Source organism: Haliotis rubra, unplaced genomic scaffold (genome assembly GCF_003918875.1).
Source record: "Haliotis rubra isolate DU_JTF1 unplaced genomic scaffold, ASM391887v1 Scf116, whole genome shotgun sequence".
NCBI classification, from domain to species: Eukaryota; Metazoa; Mollusca; class Gastropoda; order Lepetellida; family Haliotidae; genus Haliotis; species Haliotis rubra.
In genome coordinates, this window is record NW_025765070.1 from 1,426,066 (window position 1) to 1,442,068 (window position 16,003).

Sequence of the window (16,003 nt, forward strand, 5' to 3'; positions counted from 1 at the left end):
CCTTAGTGAGTAGAAGGACGTGTCATCTGTTGAGCCACCACAAGAGGACTAAAACTCTGAAGGCCTTCCACATCTTCAACTGCCACGTCTCGAAGATAATGGCTGGCAAAAACAGTGTTAGACTTCCAAAAACAGCCCTCCATAATCGTGGGAATTGAACAATTCCTATGAAGAGCCATTGTGGAAGCCAAAGCCCAAATTTCATGTGGGTTATTCGCCTTAGGAGGAGGTAACCCGGCTGCCTCGTAGGCATTGATGATTGTCATCCGCAACCAGAGGGCCACTGTGTTCTTGTTGACCTCCCCTTTGGAGCCAGTCGATAAAGGGAGGAACAACCGTTTTCTCATCCTTCGCCTAGGAGCTGATCTAGAGATGTATTCTCTTAAAGCTCTCACGGGACAAAGGGAAAGCTCGTCTGTGTCCTCTGCCCCTACCACAGAGGAGAGAGGTGGAATGGTGAATCTCCGATCTGGTTGTCCCGGCAACTGATTCTTAGCCACAAAGTCCCATAAGAGACCCAAGTGGACAGCACCATGACGAGATTGCTCAAAGTGGATTCTCGTGACGTCTAGGGCGTGAATCTCGCTAACCCTCGCGGCTGTGGCCAAAGCCAGAAGAAAGACCATCTTCCTGGACAACAGAGCAAAAGACGCCTGGCATAAAGGGTCATACGGGGGACCTCGCAAGTGTTGGAGAACAATGTTGAGGTCCCAAGCCGGTGGACGAAACTTCACTTTCTGGTCCTCCAGTTTGAAAGCTTTCAACATAGCCTGCAACTCGGGGATCTTGGATACTCGCACCTCCGTTTTTACTGCCAGAACAGAGTTGATGGCCGAGAGGTAAGTCGCGATGGTGCCTCCTTTGAGATGACGAGAATTCCGGAGATGAAGGAGGAAACCCGCCAAAAATTGAGGGGAGGCCGTCAACAGTCGCACAGAACGAGAGGAACAGAACCGTTCAAAGGTAACCCATTTGTCATCATACAGACCCCTCGTTGAAACTCGATGAGCCCTCGAGATGATTCTGGACGCACCCTCCGAATAACCTTTTGCTCTCAAGGTCCTCTGTAAATGACCCAAATGCAGAGATTGAACCTCTCTGGGTCTGGGTGAAGTTGTCTGCTGTGAGGGTGAAGCAAAAGATTTCTCTACCCGGGGCAGACGAACTGGGTTTGCGTTGGCTAGACGCCTTAGCTCGGGGAACCAACCCCTCGCCGGCCACCAAGGCGCGACCAAAAGCAGTTTCAGACGAGTAGTTTGCCTTATTTGCGCAACGATTTCCGGCAGAAGCACTGGAGGCGGGAAGGCGTAGGCGTCGAGACTTTCCGAAGACAGCGACAGAGCGTCGACTGCCCACGCGGCTGGATCCGGGATCGGAGACACATAAACCGGAAGTTGATTGTTCAGGTTTGTGGCGAACAAGTCTACCATGGGCCTGTACTGGGACTGGCAAACGAGATCGAACGCCTCAGGATGAAGCATCCATTCGGTGGGTGATGATTTGCCGGGCCTGGATAGAGCGTCTGCCAGGATATTTTTGCAACCGGGAATGTGTCGTGCTCGAACTGTGATGAGAGCCTGATCCAGAATCTCGAATAGCTGGAACGACTGATGGAGAAGACGTTCGGGAACCCGTCGTCCCCTGATTGCGTATCACCCAAACCACTGTCCGATACAATGAGTAAGTTGGCTCCAGTGAGGCGATCTCGCCAATGAGATACTGCCAGAATCACAGCTAGAAATTCCAAGCTGTTGATGTGCCAGGACTGATGTTCTGTTGACCACAGTCCCGAGACTGTGTGGCCGTCCAGGTGTGCTCCCCACCCCTGTAGTAAGGCGTCCACAAAGAGTTCCTGGTTTGGGGAGAATTCGCTCAAACAGACTCCGTCGCAGACATTCGATGGGTGAGTCCACCAACGAAGGTACCGGTGCAGATGCCACGGCAGGGGAATGCTGGACCTGAGATCGTCGGCTTCTATGAACGGTTTCAAAAACCTCTGAAGAGGCCGAAGCATGAGCCTCCCCCTGCTCGTGAGGTCCTGTGCCAATGTCAATAGACATAGAATAGCCTGCCAATCCCTCAACTTGAGAGCCTGGGTCAACCCCTTGTGGACGCAGGCGAAGATCTTCACCCACCTGTCGGTAGGGATTCTGAGCTTGTCTTGATCGGTGAAGAAAAGTCCTCCTATGAAGGTGAGTCTCTGAGACGGCTCCAGATACGACTTCTCCCAATTGATCAACCAACCCAGTTGAAGGAATAATCGGAGAGCGTATTCCTTCTGTCTGACAAGCCTTTGACGATCCCAGTTGTTCATTAGACAATCGTCGATGTAAGGGCTGAACTCTATCCCTCGTAGATGAAGGAATCGTGTAATCGGCACCGTGATGCGTGTGAACAGCCACGGGGCCGAAGAAATTCCAAATGGGAGTACGCGCCATTGGAAATGCTGGCCCTGGAAGTAAAACCTGAGTTACTTCCTGTGGGGCCTGAAAATAGGAATGTGCAGGTACGCATCCTGTATATCCAGGCTGATAAGCCAGTCCCCTGGAGACATCTTGGTCCAAAGCTGGTCCAACGAAACCAGTCGAAAATGAGGAGGATCCAACAGGTAACGGTCGTTGAACACCGCCATATTGTGAATCATTCGCATTTTGTTGGTGTTTTTCTTGGGGACCAGAAAGATCGGCGAGTAAAACCCGAGGTTGTTGTTTGGGTCCTGTACCAGTTCGATGGCCCTTTTGTCGAGCAAAATCTGAATGTTTTCCGCTATTTGCTGATGTTGAGCCGCAGAATAAACGCTTGACCGAGGCAGGTTGGTCAGAGGCGGCGAACTGCATAAGGGAAGCTGGTACCCCCTTTTCAGAATGTTGACCACGAAGGGATCCTCCAGGAATGTCCAGTTGGGCCAAAAGATCCCCAATCTTCCGCGCACAGGTGTGGGATGGATCTGACGACCATCAGCGGAAGGTCCCAGTCGTGGAAGTCCGATGCCTCAGCGGCGTTGATATTGAGGTTTGGTGACGGCAAGGGGCTTACCTCTCTTGCCTGGGGCACCACCGGTGGGTCGTCCCTTGGTTTGCCTGAACTTGCCAGCCCAGCAGACACAGGTGCGCTTGCCAACATAGGAGTTGGCCTTGGGCGCTGGATTTGTCTTACAAATGGCTCGAAAAGACTTGAGGGCTATCTCCGTGGTTGTAAAGGACGAATGTTCCTTATAAATCCCCCTTATGGCATCATTAAACAGGCACCGAGCAGAAAAAGGCTGACGAAGCAACTTCCTTGTGAACTCCGGTTCCCAAGCACATGCCGAGAGAAAACCAGATCGACGCACTGCCGTGGTATTGGCCAACGCAACTCGAACATGACCAACAATGTCCCCCAAAGTGCGAGATTGTCAATGCATCATTGTTGTGAGATGGTCAATCCTTGAACCATTCTCTTCCTCCAAATCCTGAGAAATGGCCTCCGTAGGCGAGGCCAAGGCCGACAAGGGACGGAGCATTCTTTTCAATTCCGTATTAATAGCAGCCAACTTGGAGTCAGGAACCCTATACGAGGAGACAGGAGTAGACGAAAGGCGATCCAATTCCTCATCGTGAACTGCGGCCTGGTCAGAGAAATCCAAGGAGTGAATAGGATAATCACCCCTATGCGCTTTAGCCGCCCGGAAGTTATGATTCAGAGACAACTTAGCAAATTCCTCATCCAGAGAGTCAACCAAGTCCCGGACAATAGGGTGAGGCGGAAGACGAAGATCGGGTGAGTCCCATATAGTGAGCTTCTTATCCACCCCTGCAGCTGGAGAAGGTCAAGTAGTCTGCAGTCTATCCGCCATCCAATCAAACACTGCCTCAATGCCTAAATGAGTGTCGGAATGAGGTTGGTCCAACATCTCTGGACCCTCCAAAGATTCGTCATAATCTGGACGGAAATCCTTCTCAGAGCAAGGTGAACAAAGAGGCGACCTACTTCTGTCACTTGAACGCATAGAGCCCTTATTGTCCCTCTTGGACGACCTTGAAGACCGATCCAAAGTAGTGGAAGGAGGTGGAGGAAGTGGAGTAGACTGCCCTACTACATCCGGTGTTGCAGGGCGAGACTCTTGAGGGGATGATGAAGGTAAAACAGCAGGCCCGGGGGTGCTGGTGTTCCCATCTGGGAGTGTTGCTGCGACTGTTGAAACATCGAGTTCATAAAATTATAGATGACACTCGGGTCAAACCCCTGAATAGGAGGTGCACCATAATTCTGCGGTATACCAAAATTCTGGAACATAGGTGGATAATTCCCCACCTGTTGAGTCACACCTGCCTGATAAAAACCTCTCTGGTTCGGCAAACCACTGCCCTGTGGAGTAGAGAACTGTTGCGGTACGCCAGACATAGGCTGTAAACTACGTTGTTGTTGTGGTGCGCCAGTCTGAAGAGGTGCGCCAATGCCAGTTGATACGCCACCGGTGAGAGGTACACTCTGTCCAACAGGTATAGCTTGTCCCATAAGTGCGCCCTGTCCAACAGGTGCGCCGTTGATAGACGGGTCCAACCCCAAAGGGAACACTGACAAACGCTCGGTTGACACACGAAGCGCCGTATTCACAGGTGACGAACTCAAAGGCGTACCAGTAGGTGCGCCAGACAAAATCGGGGTAGATGCGGGAACAGGCGGCTCCCCCAAGTCTTCCACAGGAGTAGACAACATTCTCTTGCGTAGTCTCTGTTGCGTAAGCCTCTTCTTAGCTACACGCAAATAAGCCTTGAAGAAATCAAGGGACAGCCGATCGCAGTCCGAACACCTGGAGTCCCACGTGCACTGAGAAGTGCAATTCAAACAGCAAGAGTGCGGGTCCCTGTACGACTTGAGACCGTTACACTTTATGCAATGAGGCCGTGGCATGCAGAGCTCTAAAACACAAGCAAAACAACAATTTCTTGACAAGCGACAAGTGAAAACATGTACGAACAGCCTGGGGCTGCAGAAACAAACACGTCGCAAACACTACCCCGCTCAATCCAGACAGGGAGACTAAACCGGCAAGTCACGTGGGACCGCCATTTTGGCAGTAACACAAGGCACGCAGGTGAAGTGAAAAAGCAAAATAACACCCACCCACCCTAGGAGGGATGAATGGGAGCCCGAAAAGAGATATCCAAGGACACAAGTCCCGGATACCCCACCACGAACCACGAACTCCACTCATAGTGAGAGTGAAGAGAAAAACTAGCGAGCGAGAAAAAACAACACACAAGAACGAGGAACTCAACTCCGGTGAGTACGGCCTAAACAAAGTTAGCAAACTTAAAACATACCAGAAGTATAGCAAATAAGAAACACAGGGGACACAATACCCCCTGCAGTAAAACTACAAGTCTTAGGATCTCGATCCACGTCTGATTCGGTACACGAATAAGAAAGGAATGACTTGTTCACGTGTTCATGTGATAGACTGCTGTGACCTTACCGGTCACCCGGATGTCTTCAATCGAACCACCTTCGCGAGTTATAGGTTAGCAAGCTTTCGATCTCGACTTCTGCAGTCTGTTTTCGGAGAGTAAGGCAAGTATGCATATCAGATCAAAGAGGTAAGTAAAGAATTAATATTTTTATATTCAACTGAACTTGATTGCTTATCAACAAATCAACAACTCCACAGTTATATTTTACAAAACATTCAGAATTCTAAATGATTATATTTTGAAATGCATGTTTTTCAGTCACAGAGTTGTCTCTAGTCAATAGTGTTCATAGTCAATAGTCTAGTTCATGGTGTTTTATAGTAGTACATGTATATGGTTGATACTTCCAAGCTTACTACCGTATATTACCGTAGATAAGCCGACCCCATAGATAAGCCGACCCCCCAAACTTGACCATTAAAATCAGTGTCAAAATGGTATGTTTCGTACATAAGCCGACCCCCCCACGATGGTGTCCTAATCGCGGCCAACACAGACCACAGACAACTGGCGGTTACCAATAATTTTAACTTTGGTCCACATTATTCAAAGAATTCACAATCATATTACATCTACTCTTGCATCGAAATGATGTGTAGTTGACAGATTTTGTTTCGCTAAATATCATACTTATTGTAGCTGGACCATCACATGTCAACAAACTGGCTTGCTTATTTTACCCCATTCAAAAATCACGAACTGATTACCGCCTCGTTTTCCATGGACTGCTAGTTTACAGTAACATCGGTAAAAATGTGTGAATTTAAATGGCTTGCTTATTTTACCCCATTCCATGTGCGTACAACTTCCGCTTACCATGTTCATGAGGGTCCGTATAACCTAAGTGTTGATTATATATATTTTACATTTATAGAGCAAAAACTGTAATTAAAATTACACAATGCTTGGATATATTTCTTTGGGTTAAATATGTAATTTTCTGAATAAAATTGATATTTTATACTTATCCTGACTCATGCTCTTTTGCTTGTCTTCTTCTTCTTGCGAACACAGTGGAACACTTGTATCTCCCAATTGAAGCTCCCTTCAATGTAAAATCACTAATTAGTACTCACCAAGAGTTATCTCCATCCCACTCCTTTGCGCAGGAACGAGGGCGCCACTTCCCGCCACATGCCTCACTCTCTCCTTATATAGCGAGCCCAACACTTGAATTTTCAGGGAAATCCAAAGTGTTATGTGGGGAGGATGGGAAGGCTTACTTCATGAGTCAGGATAAGTACAAAATATCAATTTTATTCAGAAAATTACATATTTTTCCTTATCCTGACTCATGCTCTTTTGCTTGTAGAATCCTACGGATACGGAGGTGGGAATACAGAATACTTTGGATTTAGATGGGAACTTCATAAAGGCACTGAATTGATAAATTCCTGCTGTTAAACTTATCAGCTGCCATATATGGGTTACTACAATATATATATATTATGATAAACATAAATAAAGTATTTACAACATGAATACTATGCTTAAGACTAAGATAGACTTCAGCTTGATAACATAATAGCATAAACTTCATAGAGTTATTAGCTATATAGTACTGTTGTGAAATAAGCAGTAAAAATCTCGTAAGATTGACTTATCTTCTCCGAGGGACTGCCAACTGTTGAGCGAGGACCACAGGACTGAAATGGTGAATGCCTGAGACGTCCTCGGTGGTGATATCTCTCAGATAGTGGTTGGCAAACACCATATCAGATCTCCAGAAACAGCCCTCCATGATGGTATTCAAAGAGCAATTGCCATGTAGAGCAAGTGTGGAAGCTAGCGCTCTAATTTCATGTGGATTAGATGCTCTTGGAGGGTCGAGTCCTGCAGCCTTGTAGGCACGTAGTATGACAGTCCTGATCCATATCGAGATAGTTGTACGTGAGACTTCCGTCTGTGTAGCTGTCGATAGAGGGATGAATAATCGTTTGAGTTTATGTCGCCTCGGATTGGAACGTCGTAGATATATTTTCAGTGCTCTGACTGGGCATAATGATAGATCCAGTGTATCATGAGGTCCGAGAATTGATGAGAGAGCTGGGACGTGGAATAATCTGTCTGGTTGACCTGGCAACTGGTTCTTGGCGATGAAATCCCAGCGTAGTCCCATATGCACGATGTTATGATTGTCATCAAAGCGTGTTCTCTCGTAATCTAGTGCGTGAATCTCTGACATCATGGCTGCTGTTGCTAGGGATAACAGGAACAAAGTTTTCTGTGTCAGAAATTCGAATGATGTTGATTCCAGTGGTTCATATGCCTCACTTGTGAGGTGTTGGAGCACTATATTTAGATCCCATGCTGGAGCGCGAAACCTCTGTTTCTGATCCTCCAATCGGAATGCACGTAGTAAAAGGCTTTAGTAACTCTGGGGTTTTCGCCAGCTTGACACCCGCTCTCATAGTTATGACAGAGCTTAAAGCCTGTAGATATGTTGATAATGTTGAGCCTTTTAGATGTTTAGTCTGACGAGGTAACATATAAGTAGTCAGCCACTTGTGGATGTGTAGCATTTCTAGCTGTAAATCCTTTCTTTGCAGCATAATTTTCAAAACTGTGCCACTTGTCATCGTACAAGTTGCGAGTGGAGTTACGTAAGGCAAGCGTGACTGCTTTCGCCGCTCTGGCTGAATAACCTCTCTTGTTTAGACACGCCTTAATACAGTCCATACGTGAAGTTTGAATGCTTCTGGGTTTCCTTGCGCTTGTTTGGTGTGAGGATGTATTAGTTGATTCGAGCGCTTTGGAAGTTGTAGTATTGGTTGTCCGATTTCTTGAATAAGAGTTGGAAACCACGCTCGCTGGCCAGTAGGGCGCGACCAAAATCATTTGGAGGCTCCGAAGTTTGTTTGATTTTCTGTAACACCTGTGGGATTAAAGCTGGCATGGAACGCGTGACGCGCTGAGTCCTTCCCACGATATGCTTAGTGCGTCTGTTGCCCATGCTAGTGGGTCTGGGACTGGTGATACGAATGTTGTTAGCTGATTGTTGAAGCGAGTGGCAAATAGGTCTATTAGTGGAGCTCCTATTTTCTTGATAATTTGTGCGAATATCTCTGTATGGAGCATCCATTCTGTCGGCGATGGTAGGTGTGGCCGAGAGAGACCGTCTGCTATTACATTCTTTGCTCCTGGAATGTGACATGCTCTGACATGTATGTTGAGATTGTCTATTAGATCGAACAATTGAAAACATAGAGTCAATAGGTTCGGGGACCTGGTTGAGCCGCAGTTTGTTCACATAAAACGCCACTGTTAAAATTGTCTGTGTGAATCATCAATTTGGCATTCTTTAGTAAGTTGCTCCAATGATGTATGGCGTTTACTACTGCTTGCATTTCTAGCAAGTTTATGTGTAGTTTGCTCTCTTGTTGGCTCCATAACCCTGATGCCGTCCTGTTGGCGAGGTGTGCTCCCCAACCTTGGAGCGACGCGTCTACATAGAGATGTGTTTTCAATTCCGGCTCTATTAAACAGATTCCATCGCAAACATTCGATCTCTTGGTCCACCATAGTAGGTGAGGTTTGACGTGATTCGGTAGACTGAATGGTTGAGGGTCGTCGAGATGAGAGTTGATGAGGACCTGTAACAGACGTAACTGTAGTCTGCCTCTGACTGTCATGTCTTGAGCTGACGTGAGTAGACCCAACAGGCTCTGCCATTGTCGTAGTGGTAGCGGAGAGAGTAAGGCTTGAGGGATTATCTGTTGGATCTTGATCCATCGGTCCTCCGGTACGACGATACGGTTGAGAGTAAATTTACTAACCATCCTAGCTGTGTTAGTAGCTTGATGATGTAGTTTTACTGTAGTTTGAGACGCTGTGGATCTTGATCTACTTGTATCCCGTCGTCGAGGTAGAACGCACTGCGTAGCCCTAGACGATGTAGATAGGTGACGATAGGTTTCGTTATTCTTGTGAATAACCAGGGGGCCATTGATATTCCGAATGGGAGTACTTTCCATTGGTAATGCAGCCCGTCTAGTGTAAATCTTAGGTATTTCCTGGATTCGGGATGTATCGGGATGTGTAGATACGCGTCTTGCAGATCTATACTGGCCATGTAATCCATGGGACGAATTAACTGCCGTAATTGAGGTAGATGTATCATGCGAAACGTTGGCGGTTTGCGTAGATAATCTCTGTTGAATGTGCTCATGTTGTAAATGAGTCTGTATTTCTCCTTGGAGTTTTTCTTGGGTACTAGGAAAACTGGGGAGTAGAAGCCTGGTTCGACCTTTACTTGATCTAGTACTTCTATGGCCTGCTTGGTTAGGAGAGATGTAACAGCCTCTCTTAACTTTGGTAGTTGTTGTGCCTGGAAGTCGAACTTGTGAGGGTTGACTGTCAGCGGAGGCGTGGCCTGTAGTGGGATACGATATCCTTGTTGAAGAATGTTGGAGACATAAGGGTCTTGTAACATTCCCCAGTTCTCCCAGTGCAGTTGAAGGCGTCCACCCACTTGTGACGGTTGTACTGGAACGGCTGGGGGTGGAAGTCTTTCATCGTTTATAGTTGCGGGAACCTCTGGGTGCCCTGCCTCTTCCTGATCCTCCTCTGTAGTTGCCATATGGGCGACGAAAAGAATCTTTTCCCCTGGAGCTGGCCATCTTCCTATCCCGTGCTCTCTGTAATCCAGTGAATTTAGATTTCCCTGAATATCTTTGTGAAGTCTGCCTGATGACGCTGGCTAGTGTGTCCATCGACTTTATCATAAGGACTTCTCTAGGATCCTTAGTGACTTCCTTGGAGACTTTCTCTATTCCTCCGTCAAAGATGGATGGTGAGGACCACGGGCTGTAAAGAGTGGAGCTGTAAACTGCTCACCCCAGCTGCAGGAAGCGAGGAGGCCTTGACGACGAAGCTAAGGTTAGCTGCTGAGACTGATGTGAGATGATCCGTTAGGAACTGCTGGTCCTTCTTTGCATAAGTAGGGCCGAGTAGATCATTCTATCATCTTCAGAAGTCGTGGTCACAAATCTGGTGATAAGAGTCTCATTGATCGTTCTAGATCTATTAAGGCCAAAGAACATACTGGCCATGGTTTCTATCTGAACCAGCTTGCGATCGCCAATCTTATAGTTCTATTCTTGACATCGCTGATCATTTTGTAATTATCATCGATGTCTTGTGCCTTGAGGAAGGGGTCCATATTATGAGTTGAAAACTTCTTAGCTGAAAGTGCGTAAGTGTGGCGCTTTGAACTTTCGCGGGCTTTATGGAAGGCTGTGTCCAAATTCTGTGGCACCGCAGCAATCGGGTCGATCGGAGGTAAGGTGATGGCGCCTGCATCGCCCTCCTTCATCAGGTAAGTATGCCGAAGTTACCACTCTTGGAAGGTGAAGAAAGGTCTAGGTTGTTAACCATCCAATAACGATCTCAGCGTCTGAGAAAATGATGCCTCCATCATCTTCTACCACGGGATCGCTGATAAGAGGTTGATGCTCTTCTGATGGTGGACTATGTGCTTCTACCACTGTACAGGGTGACATTAAAGGAGACCTGACTGTGGACTTCTGTGAAGACTTGTGTGGTGACCTGCGAGGAGATCGACGTGGTGATGTACGAGGAGATCGGCGCGGTGAACGGCGAGGTGATCGGCATGGAGAATGGCGAGGGGATCGTCTTGTTGAACGGCCTGACGAGCTGCGTCTAAAGGTTGACCTTCGCGGAGATCTGTGTGGTGAATGTTGATAGCTTCGCAAAGCTCTTGTGGAATCCCTCGATGTCCTACTGGACGAAGATGATTTAGAGCCTGTTAATGGTGCCCTTCGCGAAGGCCTTCGCGAAGCTTCCTCTGCGTCCGGTCCTGGGGAACGACGACTTGACCTTCTCGAAGGCTTTCGTGAAGTCTGGTGGTTCGAGTCCGAATGTACGGATGAAGCCGAGGTAGGTGATGATCTATCATCTGGGTCCTTCATCGAGGTGGTCTGTGACTTCCTTCGCGAAGGTGGCTTCGTCGTGGCCGCTACGTTGACGGGGGGTCCCTCTGGGGTGTCGTCTACGTTGGAGCCTTCGCGAAGGCTCAGGTCCTGGGCTGGTTGTCTCTCCAGTCTGTAGTGGTCCTCCATCATCTTCATGATTTGCCGCATCAGGTCGTCTGGGACGATCTGCGACGATGATGTAGTCGGTGCCCTCTCTGCGATGTTAGCGACGGGGCCCTCAGGAAGATCGTCCGACATCGGTGTAGACACATCAGGCTGCATGGCGATCTGTGGTGACGTCACTGTTGCCGACACCGGTCGTCTCTTGTGGCGAAGATCGGGGATGATGATCGGCTGATCATCGTAGAGGCCCAGTTCAGCGGCTGGAACAATCTCGGCTAAGAAGGTTCTTGACGACTTCGTAGACTTTCCCTTGGAGGTAGACGCTGCCCTGGGGGTACGGAGTCTGCGTTGAGTAGATGTCGAGGCCCTCTTAGACTTTGGCTGCAATGACGGGATGTCTTGGGAAGCAGGACGCTTCTTGGAGGCGGCGGACTGCATCCCACGCCCCTCGTCCGAGGGAAACTCTAGCGGAACACCAGACGGGGGGGGGTCGTCAGACAGCAGCTGACTGGCTAGGGGTTCCAATGAATCGGCCATGTCTAACCCTTGTTTGCGTGACCTATCTGTTGCACGTCTCAAGACGCAAAGATGATATTTATTAAAAGCAGAATTAGATAGATTAATACAGTAACTGCAACGTGAATCAAACGCACAAGGCGTAGTACAGCTAGGGCATATTACATGCAGGTCAGCAGCAGAAAAACGTAATCTACAAATAGTACAGATTTTCATCATCGTAAACTAGCTGAACAATCACGAATTCCCGTGAATAAACAGTAGAAATACGAATAATTATCAATACATATTAATGAAGGATACTAGCTACACCTCTATAGTAACCTATAGGAGGTAACTAACTAAGAATAACCAAAGGATATAGTGTGTCAGGAGACACAGGTGCTCTCACATCCTGCTCACTGGGCGAAGAAGGAGAGAGTGAAGCATGAAGCCAGAAGGTGGCGCCGCCTTTCCCGCGCAGGGGCAAAGGGAGGCAACTCTTGGTGAGTACTAATTAGTGATTTTACATTGAAGGGAGCTTCAATTAAGGAGATACAAGTGTTCCACTATGTTCGCAAGAAGAAGAAGACAAGCAAAAGAGCATGAGTCAGGATAAGGAAAAATAATAGTATTCTATATTATATGTTACTGATGACTGCGTCAGAATTCATCCCGTTATATTTTTGTGCATGTTTGAACTTGATCGCCGGGAAACGTGTGCACAGCTGATTGCTATTTCCGGCTCAAATTCACAGTGTAATCTTAATCCCTGCAAGTAATACAATGCCCAGCAAAAACAACTTAGAACTTAAAAGGTAAATAATCTTATCTAGTGATGTTTAATTGCAAATTTGATGTCTTTACTGACAAAGTCGTCTTCTGTTGTTTGTTCGCATGAAGTGATACGATGTTGTTTTCTTGACCCTGGAAAAAAGTTTGACGAAACCATAACCCATAGATAAGCCGACCCCCTTCTAAAGACTGCTTTTTTGGCCCTCAAAATACAGCTTATCTATGGTAATATAGAGTTGTCTCCAGTCAATAGTGTTCATAGTCAATAGTCTAGTTCATGGTGTTTTATAGTAGTACATGGTTGATACTTCCAAGCTTACTAATAAGTGGTATCAAGTATACAAAATTTGGTGAAGATGGGTGAAGTGGTTTTAGAGTTATGCTCCGAACACAAACCCTACTCTTCAAAAAGACCAAGTCCAAATTTGTTGCCATTGAAACAGATAAAAATAAAATTAAAAGAAAAGTTCAAACCCCCAAGAGGCACATCTACATGATATGGAGAGGCAGTATAACAAATTTTGTGAAGATTCTCCCGACCCTTCGGGGTTAGACACAATTAAAATAAGATATTTAACCCAAACGTAAACAGTCATCAAAGTGTTTATCATTGGTTTTGCTGGTAACGTGCACCTTAACGTAGGGAGCAGACACATCAATAGAACAGCACGCCAATTAGCCCTGAGCAAGGATTGTTCATTTTGGTCACTGACACCGCTCTTCTGTTTACTTTCTGCCTTAGATTTATCGTTGATAAGTATTAAATTTGGCATCTTAGAAAAGAAATACAGTTCGCTCTGTCCCCATGTATAGTGTAATAAAGCACACTTCCTCGTGCTTTAACTATAATAGTTCAGGGCGAAAGTGTGCTTTATTACACTATACATGGGGGTAGAGCGAATTGTAGTTCTTAAAAAATGCATTTCTCTCAATCATACTATCAGCCCTCAAGGAAGCTACCATGTAATTTACTTAATTTGTTTTTACGTATTTAGGTTACAATATTAAATTAAAAAGTTCGAATGAATTAATGCAACGTTGCATTAAATTGACTCTTGTGCCCTCTACAGGCTGTACATTATTTCAAGTGAACCCCATAGAGTTATGAACCTTTACAAATATCCTACGCACACCATGTGATTGAAACCAGTTCGGCAAAAACTGACAAAACCATGTGACAGTTTTTGATGTACGAAGTAATTGTTTACATTCCATATATGGCAAGTGTTCTCTGTTTGGAAGCTGTCCGCCTTGATTGCGTAGATCAAAGCTCATGCTGTTGATCACTGGATTGTCTGGTCCAGACTCGATTATTTACAAACCGCCGCTAAATAGCTGGAATATTGCGGAGTGCTGCATAAAACTAAACTCACTCACTCACTGTTCGCCTCGAAGTTTCAATTATCGATTTCAGGCAAGTCGTAAAGGATAATAAGTCTTTATTGCATCAATAAGAAGCTAAAGTGACTGCATTAGGCCAGAATATTGTCGAAAATGTGAAACATTGTGTTTAAAATATTTATATTTTGTTCCAGTTGGACAAAATGCTGGTCATACTCTTCTTAATATGTCATACACTGACAGAATATCCATTGATATTGATGAAGTTTACTGCCCATCAAAATGTGATAGCTGGATGAACACTGCCCAACAAATTGTGATGAATGGATGAACAAGCTCCATGGATATAACGGTTTCTTAAAGTCTTACATTCATGAGCTGAAGAGCCATCTGTGGTGTTACATCAACACTCCTCTGAAGACATTCTTTGGCTTCACTTCGTTTACCTTCCCTCAAAAATGCTGCTGCTTTTTTCCTGTTCATTTCTCTACGTCTGAAAACAGAAATGAAACATCAAATGACAAAAGTTGGATAAGAATTACTTGCATTTTACTTTGAGTAAAAGAATCCAAACTCAACACAACAAGAAGACAAAATCATCAATATCCCCCGCAATGGCAAAATACTCTTCATGATTATGTCTACGAGTTATGATCATGTCAAATATTTAGGTGTGTATATAGAAAGGTGGAAGGAGTATTGAAAGGTTTTATAGTTCTGCTCCAGAAAGGAGCACTATCACCAATTTCAGTTTTAGTCCAACTTGTTGCCATGGAAATGCCAAAAAATATTTTATTCACAAATCCAAAACTACCAAAAGGCACCAGTACACCACCAGACCTATGTATGTGCCAAGTTTGGTGAAGAAACATTGAACAGTTTTAGAGTTCTGCTCCGGAAAAGAGCACTACCACCAATTTCAGTTTTAGTCCAACTTGTTGCCATGGAAATGCCAAAAAAAATGTTTTTTCAGAATTCCAAAACTTACAAAAGGCACCAGTACACCACCAGATCTATGTATGTGCCAAGTTTGGTGAAGAAACATTGAACGGTTTTAGACTTCTGCTCCGGAAAAGAGCACTACCACCAATTTCAGTTTTAGTCCAAGTTGTTGCCATGGAAATGCCAAAAATATTTTATTCAGAATTCCAAAACTTCCAAAAGGCACCAGTACACCACCAGACCTATGTATGTGCCAAGTTTGGTGAAGAAACATTGAACGGTTTTAGAGTTCTGCTCCGGAAAAGACAAATGTACACGGACGGGCGGACAGACGGACACACGGATGGAGTCCATTTTAATACCGCCCGCAAAACGAGTGGCGGGGGATAAAAATCCTGTTGAAAACTGAGTAAAATAAATTCTGGGCAAGTAAAAGAACATGTTTCTGGTAAAATATATATACTCTGCACACAAAAAATGTAAAAGTAGAAATATTGGAAATATCTCAAAGTCTTGCTGATATTCATAAAAAGTGAACACAAAATATATATTTTTCATATGCATACATCAGGAGTGATTTGAGTGGGTTGAATAAGAATGCCAAAAAAAGTAGGGGAAACACAAAAACGGAACCAAACACACCAACATGAAATGTACAAACACATGAGAACGATGGGTTTTCATGTGTCTGTCATCACATGTGAAAAGTGAAAACATGACACGTCTGAAGACAAGCGACTTGGCTTCTGCCATAGCCGGGTTTTTCCATGGGGCAACGATGCCAGGCAGTTCAAAAAGGTACTGCGAACAGATGACCTTCGTCTTGACATTCGATTCTTTCTTGTATGTCATGATGAACCTCAATCAGTGACAGTGACAATGACTTGTGCCAACTTTAAACAATTTGTGTTTCATTTTTGC

The 16,003-nt window shown here is 45.6% G+C and overlaps 1 protein-coding gene across 4 annotated transcripts in view; it reads right to left on the reverse strand.

Annotated features, from left to right (window-relative positions):
• LOC124256249 (exonuclease 1-like) overlaps nt 1-16,003 on the reverse strand; it is a 40,177-nt gene that overhangs the window by 10,492 nt on the left and 13,682 nt on the right. For all 4 annotated transcript variants that reach the window (XM_046690233.1, XM_046690225.1, XM_046690241.1 and 1 more), the window contains one exon: nt 14,510-14,633. In XM_046690233.1, coding sequence (XP_046546189.1) covers nt 14,510-14,633 — 124 coding nt within the window. The remainder of the gene's footprint in view (nt 1-14,509; nt 14,634-16,003) is intronic.